The 25,565-nt window shown below is 45.2% G+C and overlaps 1 protein-coding gene and 1 non-coding gene across 2 annotated transcripts in view; both read left to right on the top strand.

Annotated features, from left to right (window-relative positions):
- Nucleotides 1-1,710: 1,710 nt before the first annotated feature.
- The window catches only part of LOC129713917 (glutamate receptor ionotropic, NMDA 2B-like), a 153,702-nt gene continuing 129,847 nt past the window's right edge, over nucleotides 1,711-25,565 (top strand). The window contains exon 1 of the mRNA XM_055663295.1: nucleotides 1,711-3,602. Coding sequence (XP_055519270.1) covers nucleotides 3,195-3,602 — 408 coding nt within the window. The 5' untranslated portion in view covers nucleotides 1,711-3,194. The remainder of the gene's footprint in view (nucleotides 3,603-25,565) is intronic.
- LOC129714013 (U1 spliceosomal RNA) lies at nucleotides 2,875-3,038 on the top strand. The gene has a single exon (XR_008726307.1). It is a non-coding gene; the product is annotated as a U1 spliceosomal RNA (small nuclear RNA).

Here is a 25,565-nt window from a genome sequence, read left to right as displayed (position 1 = left end):
TAAATTATCCCTAGTGTGTGTGGGACAGTGTTAATGTGCAGTGATCGCTGGATGGCCTAGACTCGATGGGCCAAAGGGCCTGCTGTATCTCTAAACTAAACTAAACTCTAGGATTTTCTGTGTACGATGGAACTGCAGATGCTGGTTTACAACAAAGATAGTCACAAAAAGCTGGAGTCACTTAGCAGGACAGGCAGCATCTCTTTCAGATTCAGGGACAGTTTCTTCCCTGCTGTTACCAGGCAACTGAACCATCCTACCACAACCAGAGAGCAGCCCTGAACTACTATCTACCTCATTAGTGATGCTTGGACTATCTTTGATTGGACCACCTACTTTTTAGGGTCATTTTTAGAGTTTTTTCACCAAACATTATTCCCTTATCATGTATCTGTATATTGTAAATGGCTCGATTGTAATCATACATTAGTCTTTCTGCTGACTGGTTAGCATGCAACAAAAGCTTTTCACTGTACCTCAGTACACGTGGCAATAAAGTCAAACTGAAACTGGAATTCTCTGCCTCAGAGGGCGGTGGAGGCAGGTTCTCTGGATGCTTTCAAGAGATAGCTAGATAGGGCTCTTAAAAATAGCGGAGTCAGTGGATATGGGGAGAAGGCAGGAACGGGGTACTGATTGGGGATGATCAGCCATGATCACATTGAATGGCGGTGCTGGCTCGAAGGGCCAAATGGGCTACTCCTGCACCTATTGTCTATTGTCTATTGAGAACGTACAAACTCCACACAGACAGGTCAGGATTGAACAAGGAGTTGTGGGACACAGCTCTACTGGCTATTTAATACAACCAATTGTGCAGATACAGAGGATGAGCTGGTTAAAGTAGATTGTGAAATTAGATTAAAGGATTTGTCACATAAGCTGTGTTAAATATTTAACTACTGTACCACGCAAATATAAATATAAATACAAATATAAGCAGTTATTTATTTGCAGCTATTTTATTTGCAAGGCATTAGAAACATAGAAAATTGGTGCAGGAGGAGGCCATTCAGCCCTTCGGCCCTTCGAGCCAACATGGCCATTCACTGTGATCACGGCTGGATGCTTTCAAGAGAGAGCTGGATAGGGCTCTTAAAAATAGCAGAGTCAGGGGATATGGGGAGAAGGCAGGAACGGGGTACTGATTGGGGATGATCAGCTATGATCACATTGAATGGCGGTGCTGGCTTGAAGGGCCGAATGGCCTACTCCTGCACCTATTGTCTCTTGTCTATTGAAACTGAACTAAAAAGGGAATAGTTGACGTTTCGGGTCGGGACCCATCTTTAGATGGCATCAGCGATACGATCGGCCAGTCTGAGCTTGGTTTCTCCGATATATAGGAGAACTTTCTCATTGGTAAGGGTCTTCTGCTTCATGCAGAAGCACCTTGATTTGTGCAGTAGCACCAATAATGTTCAGTGCATGTTTTAATGGCCCACCTGGCCAGGTCAATTGTGCATGCAAGCACAATTGCATGCACAAGCAAGTGAAGGGCGCTTCAGAGTAATTCCAACTGTATCTCCCTGATCACTTTGAGGCAATTGAATCTGGTGCATATAATCCCCTGATGAGTGGGCCCTTAGGTTTTATGGTTGCACAGCAGTTTTATCAGCATCTGTGGAGATAAAAACCGAGTTAATAAGTTTTAAAGAAATTAGTTTAGTTTAGTTTAGTTTAGAGATACCTAGTGGGAGCAGCTCCCTCGGGTCACTGAGTTGGTGCCGACCAGCGATCCCCGTACACTATCACGATGGGACAATTTCACATTTTTACTGAAGCCAATTTACCTACAAACCTGCACGTCTTTGTAGCTGTGGGAGGAAACCGAAGCACCTGGAGAAAACCCACACGGTCACAGGGAGAACGTACAAGCTCCCTACAGACAGCTCGGGTCAGGATCAAACCTGGGTCTCTGGCGCTGCAAGTCAGCAACTCCACCGCTTCAACACTGTGCCGCCCCGTGTTAACTCTATTTTTCTTTCCACAGATGCTGCCTGTCCCACTGAGTGTTTCCAGCTTTTACTGCGTTTATTACGGATTTTCAATATCTTCTCCAGAACCAAATTCATCTTTTGCATGATACCTTAGCGAGGACACTTGCTTTAAAATGTTTTTTAGTCTGGAATACATCTAGAGAAAGGGGTGGAAATAATCTACTACTCGGGCAGCATCTGTGGGGAGATCTGTGGCATTTCAGGTCAATGGTACTGAAACTAAAGATGTAAATCCATAGGAATTAGCACAGCCACTAATGCCGATCTTCTGAACTCTCCGCTCCCTCCCCTTTCACCTATATTCCTTCCTCTGGCTTCACAGTCTGCATCTCCTCTATCCTTATCCCACATTTTATTAATTTCATATCTGGCTTTGTCCAACCATCTGGCCTGTATCCACCTATCACTTTGGCCTGCCCCTCCTCTCTTCCACCTTTCTTCCACGATGAATCTGAAACATAGAAACATAGAAATTAGGTGCAGGAGTAGGCCATTCGGCCCTTCGAGCCTGCACCGCCATTCAATATGATCATGGCTGATCATCCAACTCAGTATCCCGTACCTGCCTTCACTCCATACCCTCTGATCCCCTTAGCCACAAGGCCACATCTAACTCCCTCTTAAATATAGCCAATGAACTGGCCTCGACTACCCTCTGTGGCAGAGAGTTCCAGAGATTCACCACTCTCTGTGTGAAAAAAGTTCTTCTCATCTCAGTTTTAAAGGATTTCCCCCTTATCCTTAAGCTCTGATCCCTTGTCCTTAAGAAGGGTCCCGACCCAAAACGTCACCTAACCATATTCTTCAGAGATGCTGCCCGACGCACTGAGTTACTCCAGCGCTTTGTGTCTTTTTTTGTTAAACCAGCATCTGCATACTTCCCTGGCAGGGGAGAGACTGTCATCAAAAAGGCGTTTCTCCCAGGACAAGGCTATCCCATTGCAATTCGGGTGTGCTGATGCCTGCGATGTCCCCAAATGCGGGATACTCTACTGCAAAATTTGCGGTAGTGGGGGACTGCGTTCGCGAAAATGTTAAAAAAATTATAAAAAATAATTTAAAAAAAACAAAAACAAAAAAACAGCATCTGCAGTTCTTTGTTACAACTCTGATCCTGCTCCCATCTCGGTGTTTAGGTGTATATTGATTACTTTGGTTTAAGGCTGTACTTATTTATTGCAGGGAATAAATTCAATGAAGATGAGGCACATGGGCTTGCATCTTCTGAAGGTTTTATTCATTCTCGTGTCTCATGTGGTTTGGGCGAAAGGCATCTTGAAGAGCAAATCCACCCTGAACATAGCCGTGATCCTCGGTGGCACGTCTTGCGAGATGGACGTCAAGGACGTTTTGAACAAAGATGACTTCCAACATTTGTCCATCGACCCCAACGTGGTACAGGTCTCGGTCAACGAGACCGACCCCAAGAGCATCATAACGCGCGTGTGCGACCTCATGTCCGGGATGAAGATGCACGGCGTGGTGTTTGGCGACGACACCGATCACGAATCCATTGCAGAAATTTTGGATTTTATTTCCGCTCAGACTATGATCCCAATCCTTGGAATACACGGCGGCTCCTCGATGATAATGGCAGACAAGGTAGGAGCTGGCTTTCGCTCTGTTCATGTGCTGGTTGCTTAGTTATCGCTGGATGCTTTTAACTATTGGTATTCATCTATGGAGCTGATGTAATATACTGTATGTTAGATATGACCAAAGACTGTAACTGAGTTCTTCCCTCAGCTCCCCTGATCTCTAAGTTTGCTCTGTGGCAAATTGTTTGGCACCAGTAGTTCGGCTATAGCAGCAGATGCAATTATGACTCTAAAAGACTTTTGGACATATACAATAGACAATAGGTGCAGGAGTAGGCCATTTGGCCCTTCGAGCCAGCAACGCCATTCAATGTGATCATGGCTGATCATCCCCAATCATTACCTGACTCCGCTATTTTTAAGAGCCCTATCTAGCTCTCTCTTGAAAGCATCCAGAGAACCTGCCTCCACCGCCCTCTGAGGCAGAGAATTCCACAGACTCACCACTCTCTGTGAGAAAAAGGGTTTCCTCCTCCCCGTTCTAAATGGCTTACCCCTTATTCTTAAACTGTGGCCCCTGGTTCTGGACTCCCCAACATCGGGAACATGTTTCCTGCCTCTAGCGTGTCCAAGCCCTTAACAATCTTATATGTTTCAATGAGATCCCTTCTCATCCTTCTAAACTCCAGAGTGTACAAGCCCAGCTGCTCCATTCTCTCAGCATATGACAGTCCCGCCATCCCGGGAATTAACCTTGTAAACCTACGCTGCACTCCCTCAATAGCAAGTATGTCCTTCCTCAAATTAGGGGACCAAAACTGCACACAATGCTACAGGTGTGGTCTCACTAGGGCCCTGTACAACTGCAGAAGGAATATAAAGTATATGAATGGGAAGTATGTCAACTTGGACGTTGACAGAGACAAGGTAGGCTGAAGAGCCTGCTTCAATGCTGAGCGCTAGGCTTCGGATGGCCTACTGCAAAGGCCGGACCTCGGCACACACCTGCCGGGCTGTGTCAGCAATACCATGGTCAGGGAGCTCCGCTGCTTGACAAAGCTGTCAGAGATTTCCACACCTTATGAATATCTCAGGCTTTTAGCAACATTTGAAAAACTAACAAAATTAAAGTAAGCAATTAAGAATTGATGTAACGTCTTGAAAATATGAAAACGTAGACTTAGAAATCATATTAGACATTAAAGCAATAATTGGAGAATTAGTCGAGGCAATGAAATGTACAATAACAACATTTACAAGACATGGATAGGAAAGGTTTATGAGCCAAACATTGATAAATGGGAGTAGCTTAGATGGGGCATCTTTGTTGGCATGGCCGTGTTGGACCAAAGGGCCTGTTTCTGTGCTGTATGAGTCTTTGATCTTTGTCTCTTTGACTTTTTGGGGTTTTCTTGGCACTGCTCTGGGAGTAGGTGGGGGCGGATCCGGACTGCAATGGCCGTGAGCCCCAGGCCGAGTTCAACGACCGTTTGCCTGCTTCTGCTGCTGTTGGAGGTCCAGGGTCCTGGGCCTGTCCCAATTTGGCCATCAGTTCCACGACAGACCGTTGGCCCGCGAAGATTTCATTCGCTACAAAAATTTCGGAGCCCCGCGCGATATCGCACACAACTACATACCCCTCCGCACTTCTCAGTGGGACCGGCCCCGCGTGGACATAGGATGCCCATGCGCCTCAATGCGACCACGAGGTCGTGTAAATTGCGAGCCAATTTGCTGGAAAATCGAAGGTAGACAAAAATGCTGGAGAAACTCAGCGGGTGCAGCAGCATCTATGGAGCGAAGGAAATAGGCAACGTTTGCTGCACCCGCTGAGTTTCTCCAGCATTTTTGTGTACCGTGGACTGGGCAGTGTTTACTACTTTTTGTAGTCTTTTCCGCTCCTGGGCGCTCAAGCTGCCGAACCAAGTAGAATGAGAGAGTGGGTGATGTCGGAGGGTTGCATTTATGAATGGAGATCCGAGACCAGTGGTGTACTGCGGTGGTCAATACTGGGACCCCTGCTGTTTGCTGTGTACAATAGTGACTTTGATGTTTATATAGGAGGTGTGATTAGTAAGTTTGCAGATGACATCAACATTGGTCGTGTTGTGGACAGTGCAGCTACAGAAACATATTGATCAGCTGCACAGCTCAATGGGCTGACAGAATTTAATTCCAATGAGTGTGAAGTGTAGCTTTGTGAGAGGGCAGATAAGGATCGGAAAGTGAATGATAGGACCCTGGGGAGCACTGGAGAACAGAGGGTTATTGTTGTATGTCCCAAAGATCCCTGAAGGTGGCAGCACATGTAGATGTGGTGGCAGTCATATAGATGTTACCTTCGTTACATGTGCTACTGAATTCAAGAGTAGCCAAGTTATAGCCAATGTTTATAAAACACTGGTGGGGCCACATCTGGAATAATGGGAGCAGTTTGGTCCATTCAGTAGAGAAAAGTAGAGTAGGTTAATTTGCTTGGTCCAATTATAAATTGTGCCCAGTGTGTGCAGGATAGTGTAAGTGTGCAAGGATCACTGGTCGGCGCGGACTCAGTGGGCCGATGGAATGTGTGTAAAATAAAATAGTATTAGTGTAAATGGGTCTTGGTGTGGATTCAATGCGCCGAGGGGCCTGTTTCCATGCTCTACGCAATAAAGATTTAGTGGTGTAACAGTAGAGTTGCTGCCTTAAAGCGTTCGATCCTGACTATGGCCGCTGTCTGTACGGAGTTTGCACGTTCTCCCCGTGACCCCATGGGTTTTCCCAGGGTGCTCCTGTTTCCTCCCATATTCTAAAGACGCACAGGTTTGTAGGTTAATTGGCAAAGATTGTAAATTGTCCCTAGTGTGTGTAGGATTAGACAATAGACAACAGGTGCAGGAGTAGGCCATTCGGACCTTCGAGCCAGCACCGCCATTCAATGTGATCATGGCTGATCATCCCCGCTAGTACTAGTGAATGGTCGGCGCAGATTTGGTGGGCCGAAGGGCCTGTTTCTGTGCTGTATTCGAGCCGATTCAGTCTCTGTCTATAGGTTAGGCCGAGTTTGTCTTCCTTGCTGAAGAGTGAAAGGCTTGGATAGAGTTGATGTGGGGAGGATGTTTCCACTAGTGGGAGAGTCTAGGACTAGAGGTCGTTGCTTCAGAATTAAAGGACGTTCTTTTAGGATGGAGATGAGGAGGAATTTCTAGTCAGAGGGTGGTGAATCTGTGTAGGACCTGACTGCAGATGCTGGTTTAAACCAAAGATAGACCCAAAAAGCTGGCGTCTCAGCAGGGCAGGCACCATCTCTGAAGAGAAGGAATGGGTGACATTTCGGGTCGAGGCCCTTCTTCAGACAGCTTTTTGTGTCTCCTCGGTGGAGACTCTGGTGGTTTTCTTTGCCACAGAAGACTGTGCAGGCAAAGTGAGTGGATATTTTTAAGGCAGAGATAGGTAGATTATTGATTAGTACTTGGTGTCATGGGGAGAAGGCAGGAGAATGGGGTAAGGAGGGAGAGATAGATCAGCCATGATTGAATGGTGGGGTAGACTTGATGGGCCGAATGGCCTAATTCCACTCCTATCACATGATCTTATGATCTTATGAAGAAGGACCTGATAGAGGTGTACAGAGTGGAGGTGCATCGATACATACTGTAGCTCCCAGTAAACTGTTCTCCTTAACAGAGTTTTCCAATAGGAGGGCATAGGTTTAAGCTAAGGAGTAAGGTTTAGAGAGGATGTAAGGAGGAGTATTTTGTCCAAAAGGTGGTTGGAATCTGGAACACAATTAGAAAGCAGTCCTGATCTACTATCTACCTTATTGGTGACCCTCGGACTTTCTTTGATCAGAATTTGAAGTTTTGCTGGAGAAACTCAGCGGGTGCGGCAGCATCTATGGAGCAAAGGAAATAGGCGACGTTTTGGGCCGAAACCCTTCTTCAGACTTGATCAGAGTTTGCTGGCTTAACCTTGCACTGAACGTTATTCCCTTATCATGTATCTGTACACTGTAAATGGCTCGATTGTAATCACGTATTGTTTTCCGCTGACTAGCACGCAACAAAAGCTTTTCACTCACTGTACCTTGATACATGTGACAATAAACTAAACTGAACTGGAGGCAGGAACTCTCATATCACCCAGATCAGTATTTGAATGACCAAGGCAGTGAAGGATTTGGGCTGTGGACCAAAAGCTGGTAAATAGGTGCAGTAAAGGTGGGTACAATGGTGAACGTGGACAACTTCACTGGGGTGGAAGGAACCCTCTCCAAGACAGACGTGAAGCTCACCGTTTGATCTGTTTTTACAAAATGTTAAATGGTCAGCTCGACATGTATTACAAAACCTACACCAAACCCAAACCAATTAGGAGCAGACGAGGGCATTCGATCCAATTTGTGATCCCAGCTACAAAGACAGATGTGTACAACAATTCGTTCTTCCCCCGCACAATTAAAGCATGGAATAATCTTCACCAGTTACCCAACCGGATGCAATTAAATTTAAGGTAGGTCTTTCTTCACAAAAACCCTTTCTGGCTTAAGCCCTCCCTCCACCACCTCCAGTTTAAATTCCATTTGGAATATTTTGGAGGACCAAGAAACCAAGAAGAACCAAGAAGAAGAAGGGATGAAGGGTCTATTTCTGAATGTATGACTCTGACTCGAAGAAAGGTCGCGCAGGTTTGACCTGTATACATCGGCGTACAGAACATGGGAAGTGATTTTATTGAAACAAGCAAGATTCTGAGGGACACAAAATGCTGGAGTAACTCAGCAGGTCAGGCAGCATCTCTGGAGAACATGGAATCGTGATGTTTTGGTTCTGGACCCTTCTTCAGACAACCTACCCGAAATGTCACCTATCCGTGTCCTCCAGAGCTGCTGCCTGAAGTGCTAAGTTACTCCAGCACTTTGCATCTTTTTTTGTTGTGGTAAAATAGCAGTTCATTGTTGCCAGGATCCTGAGTAGGTGTCGAGAGGGGAGAAGAGGGAGTGGTCAGGGTTCAACCAGGGTGGGAGAGGGGAGAAGAGGGAATGGTCAGGGTGCAACTCGTCCTTGATTCTGCTGCTGGCCTTGCCGAGGCAGCGTGAGGTATAAATGGAGTCAATAGAAGGGAGGATGGTTTGTGTGATGGTCCGGGCTGCACCCACAATACGCTGCAATTTCTTACGGTCTTGGATGGAGTTGTTCCCAAGCCATATTTAATGACAGGGCAGGCTTGAGGGGCAGAGTGGCCTTCTCCTGCTCCTATTTTCCTCTGTTCTTGTGCAAAATGCATGAGAGGACAATGGAAGTCAGGAATGTGCTTGGATTACATGCTTTCACTCAGTCAGTTTGATGAAGCATCATAAGCTCTGCTTTCCATTTGAACATGAGAATACAACAAGATTTTAACGTACTTTATTGAAATGTGTGATAAAAATAAATTACGTTTACACCTTGCTTTAATTTGTATTGATGGGAAATGCTACTGTGCATAACATATATTGCAAACACATTAATCATGACACAAAAATAATATTGGATTATTATTTGTCATCATATCATAGATAAAGTGTCACTGACAGGAAAACAAGTCATTGGACCTGGGTGGTTCACATTTAAATTGAAGACCCACTGTTGTGTCTTCTCAACCTGTTTCATCTTTCCCTACCACACAAACCAATCTACCTCGTCAGGGACCCTCGAACTATCTTTGATCAGACTTTACTGGCTTTACCTTGCACAAAAAAATTAGGAACCATTAGGGCAGCGTGGTGGTGCAGTAGTAGAGTTGCTGCCTCACAGCGCCAGAGACCTTGTTCGATCTAGACTATGGGTGCCGTCTGTACGGAGTTTGTACATTCTCCCTGTGACCACAGTGGGTTTTCTCTGAGAGCTCCGGTTTCCTCCCACACTCCAAAGACGTGGAGGTTTCTACGCCGATTGGCTTGGTAAAATTGTAAATGATCCCGTGTGTGTGTAGGATAGTGTTAGTGTGTGGACTCGGAGGGTCATAGAAACATAGAGATTAGGTTCAGGAGTAGGTCATTCGGCCCTTCGAGCCTGCACTGCCATTCAATATGATCATGGCTGATCATCCAACTCAGTATCCCATCCCTGCCTTCTCTCCATACCCCCTGATCCCTTTAGCCACAAGAGCCACATCTAACTCCCTCTTAAATATAGCCAATGAACTGTGGCCTCAACTACCTTCTGTGGCAGAGAGTTCCACAGATTCACCACTCTCTGTGTAAAAAATGATTTTCTCATCTCGGTCCTAAAAGATTTCCCCCTTATCCTTAAACTGTGACCCCTAGTTCTGGACTTCCCCAACATCGGGAATAATCTTCCTGCATCTAGCCTGTCCAACCCCTTAAGAATGTTGTAAGTTTCTATAAGACCCCCCCTCAATCTTCGAAGGGCCTGTTTCCTCGCTGTATCTCTAAACTATACTGAACTAGTCCGTGAGATCGTGGGCAATGTATGCGTGGAGCCGGAAGTTGTGGGTGAGGTATAAGTGAATACTTTTCATCAGTATTCACAAAGGAAGCAGACTTTGTCGTTTAGAATTCAGTGAAGGAGGAGGTGAAGGTCAGGGACAGGAATCCATAATAAGGAGAAGGTAGATCCGTTCCACTGGGAGAGTGGGGAGGTTAGGAGGAGACATGACTGGGGCATATAAAATCATAAAAGGTTAGATGGTCGAAACTGCAAGAAACTATTCTCCAGAGAAGACGTAGATAAAATTTGAACAGCATAGAGCGGCATGGTGGTGCAGTGGTAGAGTTGCTGCCTTACAGCGCCAGAGACCTGAGTTTGATCCCGATTACAGATGCTGTCTGTATGGAGTTAGTACGTCCTTCCTGTGACAATAGACAATAGACAATAGGTGCAGGAGTGGGCTATTTGGCCCTTCGAGCCAGCACCGCCATTCAATGTGACCATGGCTGATCATCCCCAATCAGTACCCCATTCCTGCCTTCTCCCCATATCCCCCGACTCCATTATTGTTAAGAGCCCTATCTAACTCTCTTGAAAGCATCCAGAGATCCTGCCTCCACCGCCCTCTGACCACATTGGTTTCCTCCCACACTCGAAAGATGTACATGATTGGGGACAAATTGGCTTGGTTAAAGTTGTAAATTGTCCGTGGTGTGTAGGATAGTGCTAGTGTATGGGGTGGTCACTGGTCGGTGCAGACTTGGTGGGCCAAATGGCCTATTTCCACACTGTATCTCTAAACTAAATTAAACCAAGCTAAACGAAAGGACACAGATTTAGGATAAGGGGAAGAGAATGAGGGGATACGAGAGGGGTCCTTTTTCACCATGAAAGTGCGAAGCACAGATTGGGTGGAATTGGGGCTTGCCTGGAGACTGAATGAGGGAAAGGAGATTGTGGCATAGATGTGTGTTTCACTTATCTTGCAGAGGCCATAGAGTCACAGAGTGATACAGCGTGGAAACAGGCCCTTCGGCCCAACTTGTCCATGTCAGCCCACATGCCCCGGCTACACGAGTCCCACCTGCCTGCGTTTGGTTCATATTCCTCCAAACCTGTCCTATCCATGTATGCATGTAGGTCCCAACCCATTGCGTTTACATGGGCACCTTATATGGGCATGCTGCTGGGATGTTGCAGTTCCCTTGTTGTGGGAATGACAAGATCCTGTGCACCCTGATGCCACCATTCCCAATGACATCCAGGGGACTTGCCCCCAAAGGCTTGGTCACATTGTCCAAGAGCTGTGGTGAGAGCATCTGGAAGAAGTCGTAACTGCATTCCATTCCAGAGAAAGATTGATTAAATAAAAAATAAAAAAAACAGCTTTAAGCAATTGAATTTCAAGGCAATTAAGTTGGAATCCTAATTCCTTGCTGGCCACCTCCCATTGTGCTGAGATGGATTGATCAATGACCACTGAAGCTTGTTTTATCCCAATTTAGAACTTTATCACCTGGCCAGCCATAGAAACATAGCAACATAGAAATTAGGTGCAGGAGTAGGCCATTCGGCCCTTTGAGCCTGCACCGCCATTCAATATGATCATGGCTGATCATCCAACTCAGTATCCCGTACCTGCCTTCTCGTCATACCCCCTGATCCCTTTAGCCACAAGGGCCACATCTAACTCCCTCTTAAATATAGCCAATGAACTGGCCTCAACTACCTTCTGTGGCAGAGAGTTCCACAGATTCACCACTCTCTGTGTGAAAAATGTTTTTCTCATCTCGGTTCTAAAAGATTTCCCCCTTATCCTTTAAACTGTGACCCCTTGTTCTGGACTTCCCCAACATCGGGAACAATCTTCCTGCATCTAGCCTGTCCAACCTTTTAAGAATTTTGTAAGTTTCTATAAGATCCCCCCTCAATCTTCTAAAATCTAGCGAGTACAAGCCGAGTCTATCCAGTCTTTCTTCATATGAAAGTCCTGACATCCCAGGAATCAGACTGGTGAACCTTCTCTGTACTCCCTCTATGGCAAGAATGTCTTTCCTCAGATTAGGAGACCAAAACTGTACGCAATACTCCAGGTGTGGTCTCACCATGACCCTGTACAACTGCGGTAGAACCTCCCTGCTCCTATACTAAAATCCTTTTACGCAGTCATTGTCTTTTTTTACAACTATGGTAAATGCTACTGAATTATTATCTGTATGTGTGTGTGTGTTTAAAGATGGCGGACCTCTTAATTTGTCCTCCGTTTCTCTATTTATCATTTCACCACGTCATCCTCTTCTTGGTCAATGTCTATTTCATCCACAAAGACAGATGAGAATACACATCCATAAATACATATGACATCTGCCCGTATGATCAGTTGCTGCTTTGTTCTCTGGAAGATGGTGCAAGGTTGATGACCAGAGGGCACAGATTTAAGATAATTGGCAGAAGAATCAGAGCAAAGACGAGAATGTTTACCCTCCGGGGGGGTGGGGGGGAAGTAAGATCTCGGATGGTCTGCTTGGGAGAGACATGGAAACTGATTTAATGGTAACCTTCAAAAGAGAATTGGATGTATTGAAGGAAAAAAATACTGCACAGCTCTGGAGAATGCGTAGGGGTAGGTCTAATTGGATAGCTATTTCAATTGGACTCGGGATACAAATGCAAGGTCTTTCTTCCTCTTTTATGTTTCTCGCTGGCAGTGGTGCAGAAATGGTGTTGAGTAATGAACTGGAGAGTTTGGCAGGTTAGTAGCCTGGACTGGTCCGCAGCCAGGATGCAGCAGACTGTGACGTACAGTAGAACAGTAATTGATTAGAAGTTAATGAAAGATGCAAGGAGATGATTTAACGTCGGATACAACCAGCCGAAACTGTCGAAACTGCCCAAGATCCACCTGGTGGGCCCCAGAGCAATCACAAATCAGATTGTATGTCCTGACACAGCCATGTGATGAACAGCTGTATCGGTGGAATCGAGTGTTGAGCCGACATGGTCTGTACCAGTTGAAGTGCTGTGCTGTGCCTCCTTGTACTTGAGCAACCTCTGGTGACATGAGCCCACTAGCCTACCTTCAGGCATTTAGCAATGTCTAGGCAAGGATCGCTCAGCCGATTTTTTTTGGGGCACGACATGAATGAAACTACATTCCTTGTCCACCTCGACTTGTCCTCAAGGCATTAAGAAGCAACCAAGCGATGTGGTGTTGGAGCCCCCGGGTATACTTACCTTTCCCGAGGACGTTGGTGAACCAATTAATTTTTTATCGATATTTGGCAGCTTGCTTCATTATCTTAGAAATGGAAAAAACTCTGAATTGGTGTTTGGCTGGTTGGTGCTAAACGTATGTGTGGTCGTCCCACTGTTGTGTTCAGTCTCACAAATCTGAGGACTGAGGACAGTGGATAGCCGACAACCTCATATGCGATTGGCAAAGATGGATTTAGAGTCAAGGAGACGCAGACTCATAGCCGCACCGCACGGAAACAGGCTCTTCAGCGCAACTTGTCCGTGCCAACCAGGATCTTCTACCTAACTTGCCGACTCCATCCATACTTCACGCTATACGTTCTCAAGAAAGCAGCCAACGTTATCAAGGACTGCTCACACCCCAGTCATTCCCTCTTCTCCCCTTTCCTGTCGGGTAGAAGGTACAAAAGCTTGAAAGCGCGTGCCACCAGCCTGTACCACTTTCCCGAGTTATTCACGAATTCTCCCGAGTTTTCCCCCTTGATTCAAACTCGCAGAATGTTCGTAACGAGTCCGTAGGAGTTTGTAGATATATCGTAGCGGCTCGTTGTGCCAGCCGTAGGTACTCGTGGCATCGGGTAAGTCGGGACGTTTTTTCCAGCCCGATAAAAAATGTCCACGAGTAAAAAAATAGCCCCGAGTACCTACGGCTGGCATAACGAGCCGCTACGATATATCCACGACCTCGTTACGAACATTCTGCAAGTTTGAATCAAGGGGAAAACTTGGGAGAATTCATGAATTACTCGGGAGAATTTGTGAATAATTTGGGAAAGTGGGACAGGCCCTTAAAGCACAGCTTCTTACAAGTTGTTAGCAAACTCTTAAACTCTCCTCTTCTATGCTAGGGATGAATTCCTGATCTTGCAATATATCCTATTGCAGCTTTTGCACTTTTTAGAATCTGCACTTTTACTGTTTATTTTCTCCCTTGCATTGCCTGATGCACTTGTGCATGATGTGATTAGCCTGGATCGCAACAGAAAATAAAGTCCTTTCACATAGCTCAATACCTGTGACAATAATAAACCAACACCAATACCAATAGAGCCATCCATTCCTAACAATGATCTATTTTACATTTTCCCTGATCTCGATTCCCTTTGCCCTGTTTTCACACCTTACACTTCCTTATCTATCTATCTATCTATCTCCCTCCCCCCTGACATCAGTCTGAAGAAGGGTCTCAACCCGAAACGTCATACATTCCTTCTCTCCAGAGATGCTGCCTGTCCCGCTGAGTTACTCTGGCATTTTGTGTCTATCTGTGTCCAAACCCCTCTTTCTGCCTCAGGTTTACGCGGTGCTAAGGATCTTCCCTCAGTAGTTTGGTATGAAGGCCTGGTCTCTTATCCTTTATGTGATTTAATTCCAACGAACGACTTGAGGGGCTTGAGTTGCGTTGATCCCACGGTTCTGTCTCTGAATGTCTACCAGTTGCTCCTATGTATGTCCCATGCAGTGCCACCTACAGGTTGTCCACGCCTTTACCTTGCCTGTGGCCAGATTCAATGTTGCACAAAGAGGATCTCCTTAGATTGGTCCCATAGGAGCCAGAGCTGCCAAGGACTTTAAATAGGCCCTAGCTCTCTGTTCCTGGACTTGTGGGAGAACTGGGAAAGGGGGAGGGGAAGGAAGGAGAAAGCACGGGTTACCCAAAACGATGGACACTTAAATAGGCAAGATACCGAAGCATACGGTTGTGACGTGGGCAAATGGGACGGCATGGCTATTCTGGGCTGAAGGGCCTGTTTCTCTTTGACTACATCCTGCAGAACCCACTGTTTGATCTCCTGATCTTTGTCTGATCCTGATACCAACCTTGCCCCTACTAACCCCAATTCCCAACCTTCCAATCCTGCCCTTTGATGCAGACAACCCTACTCCTTCAACTTACTGTTTCAATCCCTTCTGATCCTGTACTTCCTGCCCCCCAACCCCTCGATCTATCGTTCCAGCCTCCTTGACCTCCACATTTCCCTGTGCTTTGACCCACGATGGCGATCCCACCTTCTTGACCAGCATATTGTGGTTTCCACCGATCACTGTTCCTGCATTTCTGTCCTTGGGTGAGTTGCCCGGCACCCCTCCCTCCAACTCCGGCTCTGATTCCACCACATGATGGAATTAATTATCAGGCAACCGCACCACCCTACCACAAGCAGAGCACAGTCCTGAACTACCACCTTTCCGGTTGCAGCTCCTAGACTGTGGAACAGCAGCATCCCTCGTCCCATCAGAACTGCCCCCTCCATCGACTCCTTTAAGTCGAGACTAAAAACTCATCTCTACTCCCAAGCCTTTCTTGACGTCCTCTGATCGAGGGCTATATGTATGTAGTGATCTGTGTCCTTAATCTATGAACCACTGTTGTTTGTTATACTTATAGAGGATCTTATAGAAAGTTACAAAATTCTTAAGGGGTTGGACAGGCTAGATGCAGGAAGATTATTCCCAATGTTGGGGAAGTCCAGAACTAGGGGTCACATTTTAAGGATAAGAGGGAAGTCTTGTAGGACTGAGATGAGAAAATCATTTTTTACACAGAGAGTGGTGAATCTGTGGAATTCTCTGCCACAGAAGGTAGTTGAGGCCACAGTTCATTAGCTATATTTAAGAGGGAGTTGGATGTGGCCCTTGTGGCTAAAGGGATCAGGGGGTATGGAGAGAAGGCAGGGATGGGATACTGAGTTGGATGATCAGCCATGATCATATCGAATGGCGGTGCAGGCTCGAAGGGCCGAATGGCCTACTCCTGCACCTATCTTCTATGTTTCTATGTCTATGTTTCTATTCTTATACCAATGTAAAGCACTTTGGCCAATGAGAGTTTTTTTTTAAATGTGCTATAGAAATAAAAGTGACTTGACTTGACTTGACTACCCACCTCATTGGAGACCCTTGGACTATCTTTGATCGGAGTTTACCTTGCACTTTACATTGCACTAAACGCTATTCATGTTGTTCCCTTCATCATGTTTCTGCACACTGTGGATGGTTTGATTGTAATCATGTATTGTCTTCCCGCTGACTGGTTAGCACGAAACAAAAGCCTTTCACTGCACGCAGTACAGTGTACACAATACTGCCTCCAATAATGCGCCACCTTCTCTTCATTGGAGAGAAAGCCTTTCATGTGACAATCAACTAAGCTAAACTAAACTGCCCTGGAAATGCATGCAAAATGCAGCCCTCTTCCAGTGCAGGATGGGAAGCAAAACATGCATCCTCCGTCTTCAAGCACTTGGGCAATTTTCCAACATCAATGGGGCGGCACTGTGGCACAGCGGTAGAGTTGCTGCCTTACAGTGCCAGAGACCCGGGTCTAATCCTGACCACGGGTGCAGCCTGTACAGTTTTTTACCTTCTCTCCATGATCGTGTGGGTTTTCTCCGGGTGCTCCGGTTTCCTCCCACACTCCAAAAACGTACATGTTTGTAGGTTAATTGGCTTTGGTTAAAAATTGTAAATTGCCCCAAGTGTGCAGTGATAGTGTACAGGGATCGCTGGTCGGCATGGACTCGATGGGCCAAAGGGCCTGTTCCCGCACTGTATCTCGAATGTAAACTTCTTCTTCAGCTCCTCGTTCCAAGTGCTTGACAACATAAGCACACAGATTAGCCTCTGAACCATCTCCATGTTCGAATCCTGCTCGTTTTCAAAATCTGATAATAGATACCTGCATCATTAACGATAACAGCTTTAATGAAGGTGTGAGATTAAATGCTACAGGTTCAGTACTGTTTGACTAAAGATAGGTTTCTATGCTTGGTTTGAGCTATTTCCTGCCAGAACCCATCCACTCAATCCTTGGCATCACCAATAATCCTTGCATATGGTTTGATTGAACACAGATTACAAGGGGCTGGATGTGTAGGAAGGAACTGCAGATGCTGGTTTAAATCGAAGATGGACGCAAAAAGCTGGAGTAACTCAGCGGGTCAGACAGCATCTTTGGAGAAAAGGAATAGGTGACATTTCGGGACGAGACCCTTCTTCAGACTGAGGGTCAGAGGAAATGAGAATGATAGATATACACGGTGATGTAGAGAGATAGAGTCAAAGAGTGATACAGTGCGGAAACAGGCCCTTCGGCCCAACTTGCCCATACCGGCCAACATGTCGCAGCTACACTCGTCCCACCTGCCAGCAATTGGTCCATATCCCTCCAAACCTGTCCTATCCATGTACCTGTCAAACTGTTTCTTACACATTGGGTAGTCCCAGCCTCATCTACCTCCTCTGGCAGCTTGTTCCAATCATCCACCATCCTTTGTTTGAAAATGTTACCCCTCAGATTCCTATTAAATCTTTTCCCCCTTCACCCTAAACCTACGCCTCTGGCCCTCGATTCACCTACTCTGGGCAAAAGACTCTGTGCATCCACCCGATCTGTTCCTCTCATGGTCATACACACTGCCATCAGATCACCCATCATCCTCCTTCGCTCCAAGGAATAGAGTCCCAGCCTACTCAACCTCCGCCTCCAGCTCAGACCCCCTAGTCCTGGCAACAAATGGAGACCAAATGACAATAGACAATAGGTGCAGGAGTAGGCCCTTCGAGCCACCACGGCCATTCAATGTGATCATGGCTGATCATCCGCAATCAGTACCCCGTTCCTGCCTTCTCCACATATCCCCTTGACTCCGCTATCTTTAAGAGCCCTATCTAGCTCTCTCTTGAAAGCATCCGGAGTACCGGCCTCCACCGCCCTCTGAGGCAGAGAATTCCACAGACTCACCACTCTCTGTGAGAAAAAATGTTTCCTCGTCTCCGTTATAAATGGTTTACCCCTTATTCTTAAACTGTGGCCCCTGGTTCTGGACAAATGAGTGAAAGATATGCAAAAAATAATGATGATAAAGGAAACATGCCACTGTTAGCTGTGGCCTGGGTGGAAAGGGGCTGGAACCAAGCCGGGACTCTTAGAAACATAGACAATAGGTGCAGGAGTAGGCCATTCGGCCCTTCGAGCCTGCACCGCCATTCAATATGATCATGGCTGATCATCCAACTCAGTAACCCATACCTGCCTTCTCTCCATACCCCCTGATCCCTTTAGCCACAAGGGCCACATCTAACTCCCTCTTAAATATAGCCAATGAACTGTGGCCTCAACTACATTCTGTGGCAGAGAATTCCACAGATTCACCACTCTCTGTGTGAAAAATGTTTTTCTCATCTCGGTCCTAAAAGATTTCCCCCTTATCCTTAAACTGTGACCCCTTCTTCTGGACTTCCCCAACATTGGGAACAATCTTCCTGCATCTAGCCTGTCCAACCCCTTATGAATTTTGTACGTTTCTATAAGATATCCCCTCAATCTTCTAAATTCCAGCAAGTACAAGCCGAGTCTATCCAGTCTGAATGAACCAATAGCTTATTATTATTATTATTATTATTAATATATTATTATTATTAATATAATTATTAATATTATTATTATTAATATTGTTGAAAACATTAGCGACGCAGTGGTGCTGGTTTCCGACGGACAAAGCAGATGAAGTTAAAATTCAGTCAAAGGAAAATATCAACCTCTGTTTATCTATCTGTCTATCTCCTGATCTCTTTCTCGATTTATTTTTTCCATTAAATGCATCTACATCATTGCACAGACATCATCTCCATCCATCCATCCTCGTTTGAGCAGATGCCTTTTTATATCAACTCTTTCTTTTAACCTGCCTCTGTTTTTACAGTAAGACAAGAATTATTTCTACTTCTAATGAAAAAAACAAGTCAAATTTGTCGATTCAAATTGCTCAGCCATATACGAATAAAAAGTACCAAAGATTTTTTTCCCGTCTGGGGATCTGTCCCAATTCAAATCACTCAGCCTACTGTGACAGTGAGAGGCAGAAACACAGCGGCGACCTCTCTGAACAGCAGTCTACCCGTCTTCAACTGGAAAGGTCGGTTTATCTATTGTCAAACCGTGAATCAATGGGAGCTCAGGACCTGTGGCCCTGTTAACAGCAGGGGGGCAAGTTAAAGTGGCAAGTCTTCTAAGCCTTGGTGGTGTCTCGCTGCTGTGCAACACACTCTGAGTCACGTTCCAGTCTGAAAGCGTACAGCGTGTGAAAGGAGGGTCAGAAGAAAGGATCAGAGACCTGCCTCCAATACCGAGCCACCTTCTCTTCATTGGCACCACAGAGAGCACAAAACCAGTATTCAGGGCCTGTACTCCATACAGGAGTTTGGAAGGATTGTTGAAACTTACCGATTAGTGAAAGGCTTGGATGGAGTGGATGTGGAGAGGATGTTTCCACTGGTGGGAGAGTCTAGGACTAGAGGTCACAGCTTCAGAATTAAAGGGTGTTCCTTTAGGTCGGAGATGAGGAGGAATTTGTTTAGTCAGAGGGTGGTGAATCTGTGGAATTATTTGCCACAGAAGGCTGTGGAGGCCAAGTCAATGGCATTTTTTAAGGCAGAGATAGATAGATTTGTTCGTGATATGAGGACAGAGGAGACTACTCATGCCCATACAGGCGACACCCCGGCGACCATGTGGGGCAACAGCCGAGTCGCCTGTAGTCGCCTCAAAAATCGCCTAAGTAGGACAGACCCTTATCTTCTGTCATGACCACACTTTGCTTTCCATGATAGCTAGTTTTCAATCCACATCAGTCCATGACCTCCATTTCCACGTGTCCAATCTTGTTGATCAATGCCATATAAATAGGGCCTTATTGAATGCCTTCTGAAATTCCAAATGCCACATCCACTAATTTCCTTATATATCCGATATTTGTATTGTCAAGGAGCTGCAGCAGATTAGTCAAACATGATTTTCCTTTCACTAATCCACGTTGATTCTGATGAATCCTATTATTCTTATCAAGGTGTACAGCTATTACATCCATTACAGATTCCCTACTATCGACATGAGGTCTGTTCTCATAAGGTCATAAATGATAGGAATCGAATTAGGTCATTCGGACCATCAAGTCTACTCCGCCATTCAATCATGGCTGATCTATCTCTCCCTCCTAATTCCATTCTCCTGCCTTCTCCCCATAACCTCCGACACCCGTACTAATCAAAAATCTATCTATCTCTGCCTTAAAAATATCCACCTGACTTGACCTCTACAGCCTTCTCTGGGAAAGAATTCCACAGATTCACCACCCTCTCTGATTCATCATCTCCTTCCTAAAAGAATGCCCTTTAATTCTGAGTATGACTTCTAGCCCTAGACTCTCCCACTAGTGGACACATCTTCCTCACATCCACTCTATCCAAGCCTTTCAGTATTCTGTCTCTTGCATTTTGTGGAAAGGCAGGCCAGGCAGGACTTACACAGTAAATAGTGAGGGCTTGGGAAGTTTTGTAGATCATAGACACAGGGATATAGGTTTATTGTCCCTTGAAAGCTGCAACACTGTGGAGAGTGGTGGAGAAAGCCAAAGCACGCTTGCCTTCATTGGTCGGGGTACTGATTACAGGAGTCGGGTTGCCCTGAAGATAGACACAAAAAGCTGGAGTAACTCAGCGGGCCAGGCAGCATCTCTGTAGAGAAGGAAAGGGTGATATTTTGCGTCATAGATTCACTGGGCTAATTCCTGGGATGAGAGGGATTCTATTGCTTTCTTATGGTATTTTCTACCCTTTCATCCACAGGAATAATCCTAGAATCTATGCAAGAAAGGTCCCGACATCCTCGTCACCTATCCACTCTATCCAAGCCCTTTCAGTTGCTCCTGTCACTTTGTATTTGTGGAAAAATCAGTACAGGCAGTTCTTACACAGTAAATAGTGAAACCTTGGGAAGTTTTGTAGATCCATAGACCCTCTGGATACTAGGTTTATTGTCCCTTGAAATCATTAACAGCTTGTTCAGAGAGTGGTTTTAAAACACTTAGTCCCTTTTCCTCAATTGCCTTGATTCTCCAATATAGAGGTCTTTAAAATGATGAGAGGGATAGACAGAGTTGACGTGGATAAGGTTTTCCCATTGAGTGTAGGGAAGATTCAAACAAGAGGACATGATTTGAGAATTAAGGGACAGAAGTTTAGAGGTAGAATGAGGGGGAACTTTTTTGAGTCTAGATTCTGTGTGGAATAATTCCTAGAAACATAGAAACATAGAAATTATTGCAGGAGTTATGGCCATTTCGGCCCTTTCATCCTGCAATAATCATTTAATCTATGTAAGAAAGGTCCCGACATAAAATCCCATACACCTTCTCTCCATACCCTCTGATCCCCTGAGCCACAAGGGCACTTTGTATTTCCCTCTGTAAATCAGTACCTGAAGTGGCCTGTTTCTTATCTTTCTAAACCTTGGAAGCTGACAACCGAAGTGTCCACCATCTCTGGAGCCACTTCTATCAAAACTGTAATGTAAATCATTATCAGCTTGTTCAGGAACACTTTTTAACCAACACTTCCCCAACATTTCCTCAATCTCTTCCTGCATCTAGCCTGTATAGAGGTCCTTAAAAATTTGAGTAATAGACTATAGTTCCCCTGGATAAGCTTTTCCCATAAATTCTAGGGAGAATTAACCAAGTCTATCCAGTCTTTCTTGAGGGGAAGATTTTCCTGACATCCCAGGCTCAGTGGAATGAAACTTCCAGTGGAAGTGGTGGAGGCAGGTCTGATTTTATAATTTAAAAATAAATTGGATAGGTATATGGATGGGAAAGGAATGGAGGGTTATGGTCTGAGTGCAGGTAGATGGGACCAGGTGAGAGTAAGTGTTCGGCACGGACTAGAAGGTCCGAGATGGCCTGTTTCCATGCTGTAATGGTTATATGGTTATATCCCACAAGTTACTGTGTCATCTTCTGCGAGGCCACAATGGTTCTCCTCTGCCATGTCTCTCTCACTATCAGAAATTCCACCGTCTCTATCTGTAAGAGGCCCACATTTGTCCTTATTCATCTTTCCCTGTCTACGCACCTATAAAAATTCTTACAGCCTGGTTTCATCTCCTTGCCTGTCCATCCTCACAATTATCTTGCTTTTCCTTGATCTTCCTTTGCCAACTTCAAAACTGTTCTCAATGCTCAGACCTGTTGCTATTTCTGGCAACGTTATAAGCCTCTTCCTTGGATTTAATATTATCTTTAATTTCTCTTGTCAGGCATGGATGAATCACTTTTTCTGTTTGGTTTTTATGCCTGTAGGGAATAGTTTTTTTAAAACAATTTATGCATTCTCTCTTTAAATACCAGCCATTGCCAGTGTACTATGATACGTTGCATTGTGTTCTAACTCAAAGCTAACTCATCTTGTGCCTTCATTGTTTCCCTTCATTCAGATTTAAGTTCCCAATTTTACATAGAATTTCACATCCGGTGATATCATTCAATCAATTTATGGTCACTTTTCCCAAAGGCTTCTTGGCAAGAAGATTAGATTAACCCTTTCTCATTGCACTGAACGAGATGCACCCAACCATGTCTGAAAGGACACAATGTGCTGGAGTAACTCAGCGGGTTGGGCAACATCTCTGGTGACCAAAGTAATGTTTCAGGTAGGGACCTCTCTTCAGACTCGGAAAGAGTCCTGACCCAAAATGTCTCCATTCCATCTCCTCCAGAGATGCTGCGTGTCTGATCCGATGCGTTCCTCCAGTACTTTGTGTCTTTTTTTTTTGTAAGCCAGCATCTGCAGTTCCTAGTTCCATGGCTGAGAGGAACTGGTTTGCACAGTGGTATAGAGTCACCAAAATACGGCAGCACTTCTATTAAGTTCCTAAGCCCTAGTAACAGAATTAGGCCATTCGGCCCATCAAGTCTACTTCACCATTCTTCTAATGCATTTCGTTGTCTCTGTACTGTACACTGACAATGACAATTAAAATTGAGTCTGAATCTGAATCTGAATCATTCAATTGTGGCTGACCTAGCTTGCCCTCTCAACCCCATTCTCCTGCCTTCTCCCCATGGCCCCTGACACCCGTATTAATCAAGAAAATGGCTTATTGGCTTCCGAAACTGAAGATCCCCGTGGAAAGGACAATATATCTGATCCACAAAGTAATGTAATGTGAATCTGAAGAAGGGTCTCGACCCGAAACGTCACCCATTCCTTCTCTCCAAAGATGCTGCCTGTCCCGCTGAGTTACTCCAGCATTCTGTGTCTATCTTTGATCTACAATATAACCTGTTGTTGTGCTGCTGTATACATATTGACCAATATATAAGAGCTGGAGCATTGACTCATTCCATGGCAGCTTCGATACCTAATTCTCAAACTGTGGCATATCTTCATAATTCATTGGTAACACCTCCAGCACTGTGGTGTATTGTGGTTTTGTACATTCTACAGTCAAGGTTGATCGAAACTCCTTTGGTGATTGGAAGCATGGCATAGACGTGGACCTTCTTCATGTCAATTGGCCTTCAAGCACACAACACACTTGGATTGAACAATGTTCCCAAGGGAGTGGAAGTCTACCAAGCACAAGGGAGTAGCATTGTTCTCCCAATAATTCATTTACACTGGAGAGTTTTTTTATACAATAAGGCAATACAAATTAATTGTGCACTTGCGAGTTTGATTGCACTTCAAAAACTTGTGTGATTAGCATTCACAATTATAGGCTTGTAATGGATTTTATTCAACATTTTATTCAATATCTTCGCAATTATGAGTGTAATCATGGAATTATCGCGACGTACTGAACACAAATGGACTCTCGGGTCTTGGCCCATCTCATCTATGCCAACCAAAATGCCCCACCAAAGCTAATCCCATTTACCTGCGTATATCCCTCAAAACTTTCCCTACACATGTCCAAGGGGTTATGATAGGCACCATGGAGCCACACAGCTCAGAAACACACCCTTCAGCCCAACTCGTCCATGCCGGCCAAGATATTGGCTCTGACCTTCCTTCCATCGAGGGAATTTATCGCAGTCGCTGCCACAAAAAGGCTGGCAGCATCATTAAAGACCCACACCATCCTGGCCACACACTCATCTCCCTGCTACCTTCAGGTAGAAGGTACAGGAGCCTGAAGACTGCAACAACCAGGTTCAGGAATAGCTACTTCCCCACAGCCATCAGGCTATTAAACCTGGCTCGGACAAAACTCTGATTATTAGGGGCCCATTATCTGCTATTTGCACTTTATCAGTTTATTTATTCATGTGTGTATATATTTATATTGTGGTATATGGACACACTGATCTGTTGTGTAGTAAATGCCTACTATGTTCTGTGTGCTGAAGCAAAGCAAGAATTTCATTGTCCTATACAGGAACACATGACAAAAAAACTCACTTGAACTTGATATCCCATCTGAGCTAGTCCCATTTGCTTGCATTTGGTCCATATCCTTAACCTTTCCTACACATGTACAAGTCCAAATGTGTTTTAATGTTATCCTCTGGATATGTATCCATGACAGATTAAACGTAACTATGGGCCACTTGAACAATTATATCTGCTTGGCAAACATGTAGATGCTGCAGATGGTGAAGAGGACAACTGGTACCACAGCCCTTATTTCAAGAACATTTGAATTCAGGACCAAAGAAGGAATTGGCAATTCCGTTGGGTTTTAGTGAGATCACACTCGGAGTATTATGCCCCTGTCCCACTTAGGAAACCAGAACGGAAACCTCTGGAGACTTTGCGCCCCACCCAAGGTTTCGTGCGGTTCCCGGAGGTTCCCGGAGGTTTTTGTCAGTCTCCCTACCTGCTTCCACTACCTGCAACCTCCGGCAACCACCTGCAACCTCCGGGAACCACACGGAAACCTTGGGTGGGGCGCAAAGTCTCCAGAGGTTTCCATTCAGGTTTCCTAAGTGGGACAGGGGCATAAAGCATCATTTATGTTCCCTTGCTTAAGAAAGGATGTACCTTGCATTATAGAGAGAGTGCATTGAAGATCCACTCATCTGGGTCCAAGGATGGTGGGTATACCACATGAAGAGGGATTGACGAGAGTAGGACTGCATTCATGTGGAGTTTAGAAGAGTGAAATCTCCAGGAAACATACGCAAACCTTATAATGGCCGGAGGGGCTGGTTTCAGGTTTCCTCGAGGATCAGGGAAAGAAGATGAGTAAAAGTGGGTGGCTGATTTGGAATGAGATGAGAGGAACTGTCTTCACTCACAGCATGGAGAACCATTAGAATACTCTATCCCAGGAAGTTGTGGTGGCTCAGTTGATGTCTTCATTCAAATCACAATCACAATAATACTTTAATAACCAAGTATGTTTTGCAACATACGAGGAATTTCATTTGCCAAGTCAGTCATACAAATAAAAAGCAAAGGAACATACAAAATACATTTTAACATAAACATCCACCACAGCGACTCTACAATCCTCACTGTGACGGAAGGCGAAAAAAAGTTCAAATCGCTTTCCTTCGATGCTCTCCCGTGGTCGG

Source organism: Leucoraja erinacea, chromosome 37 (genome assembly GCF_028641065.1).
Source record: "Leucoraja erinacea ecotype New England chromosome 37, Leri_hhj_1, whole genome shotgun sequence".
NCBI classification, from domain to species: domain Eukaryota; kingdom Metazoa; phylum Chordata; class Chondrichthyes; order Rajiformes; family Rajidae; genus Leucoraja; species Leucoraja erinaceus.
This window is presented reverse-complemented; position numbering and strand designations above follow the sequence as displayed.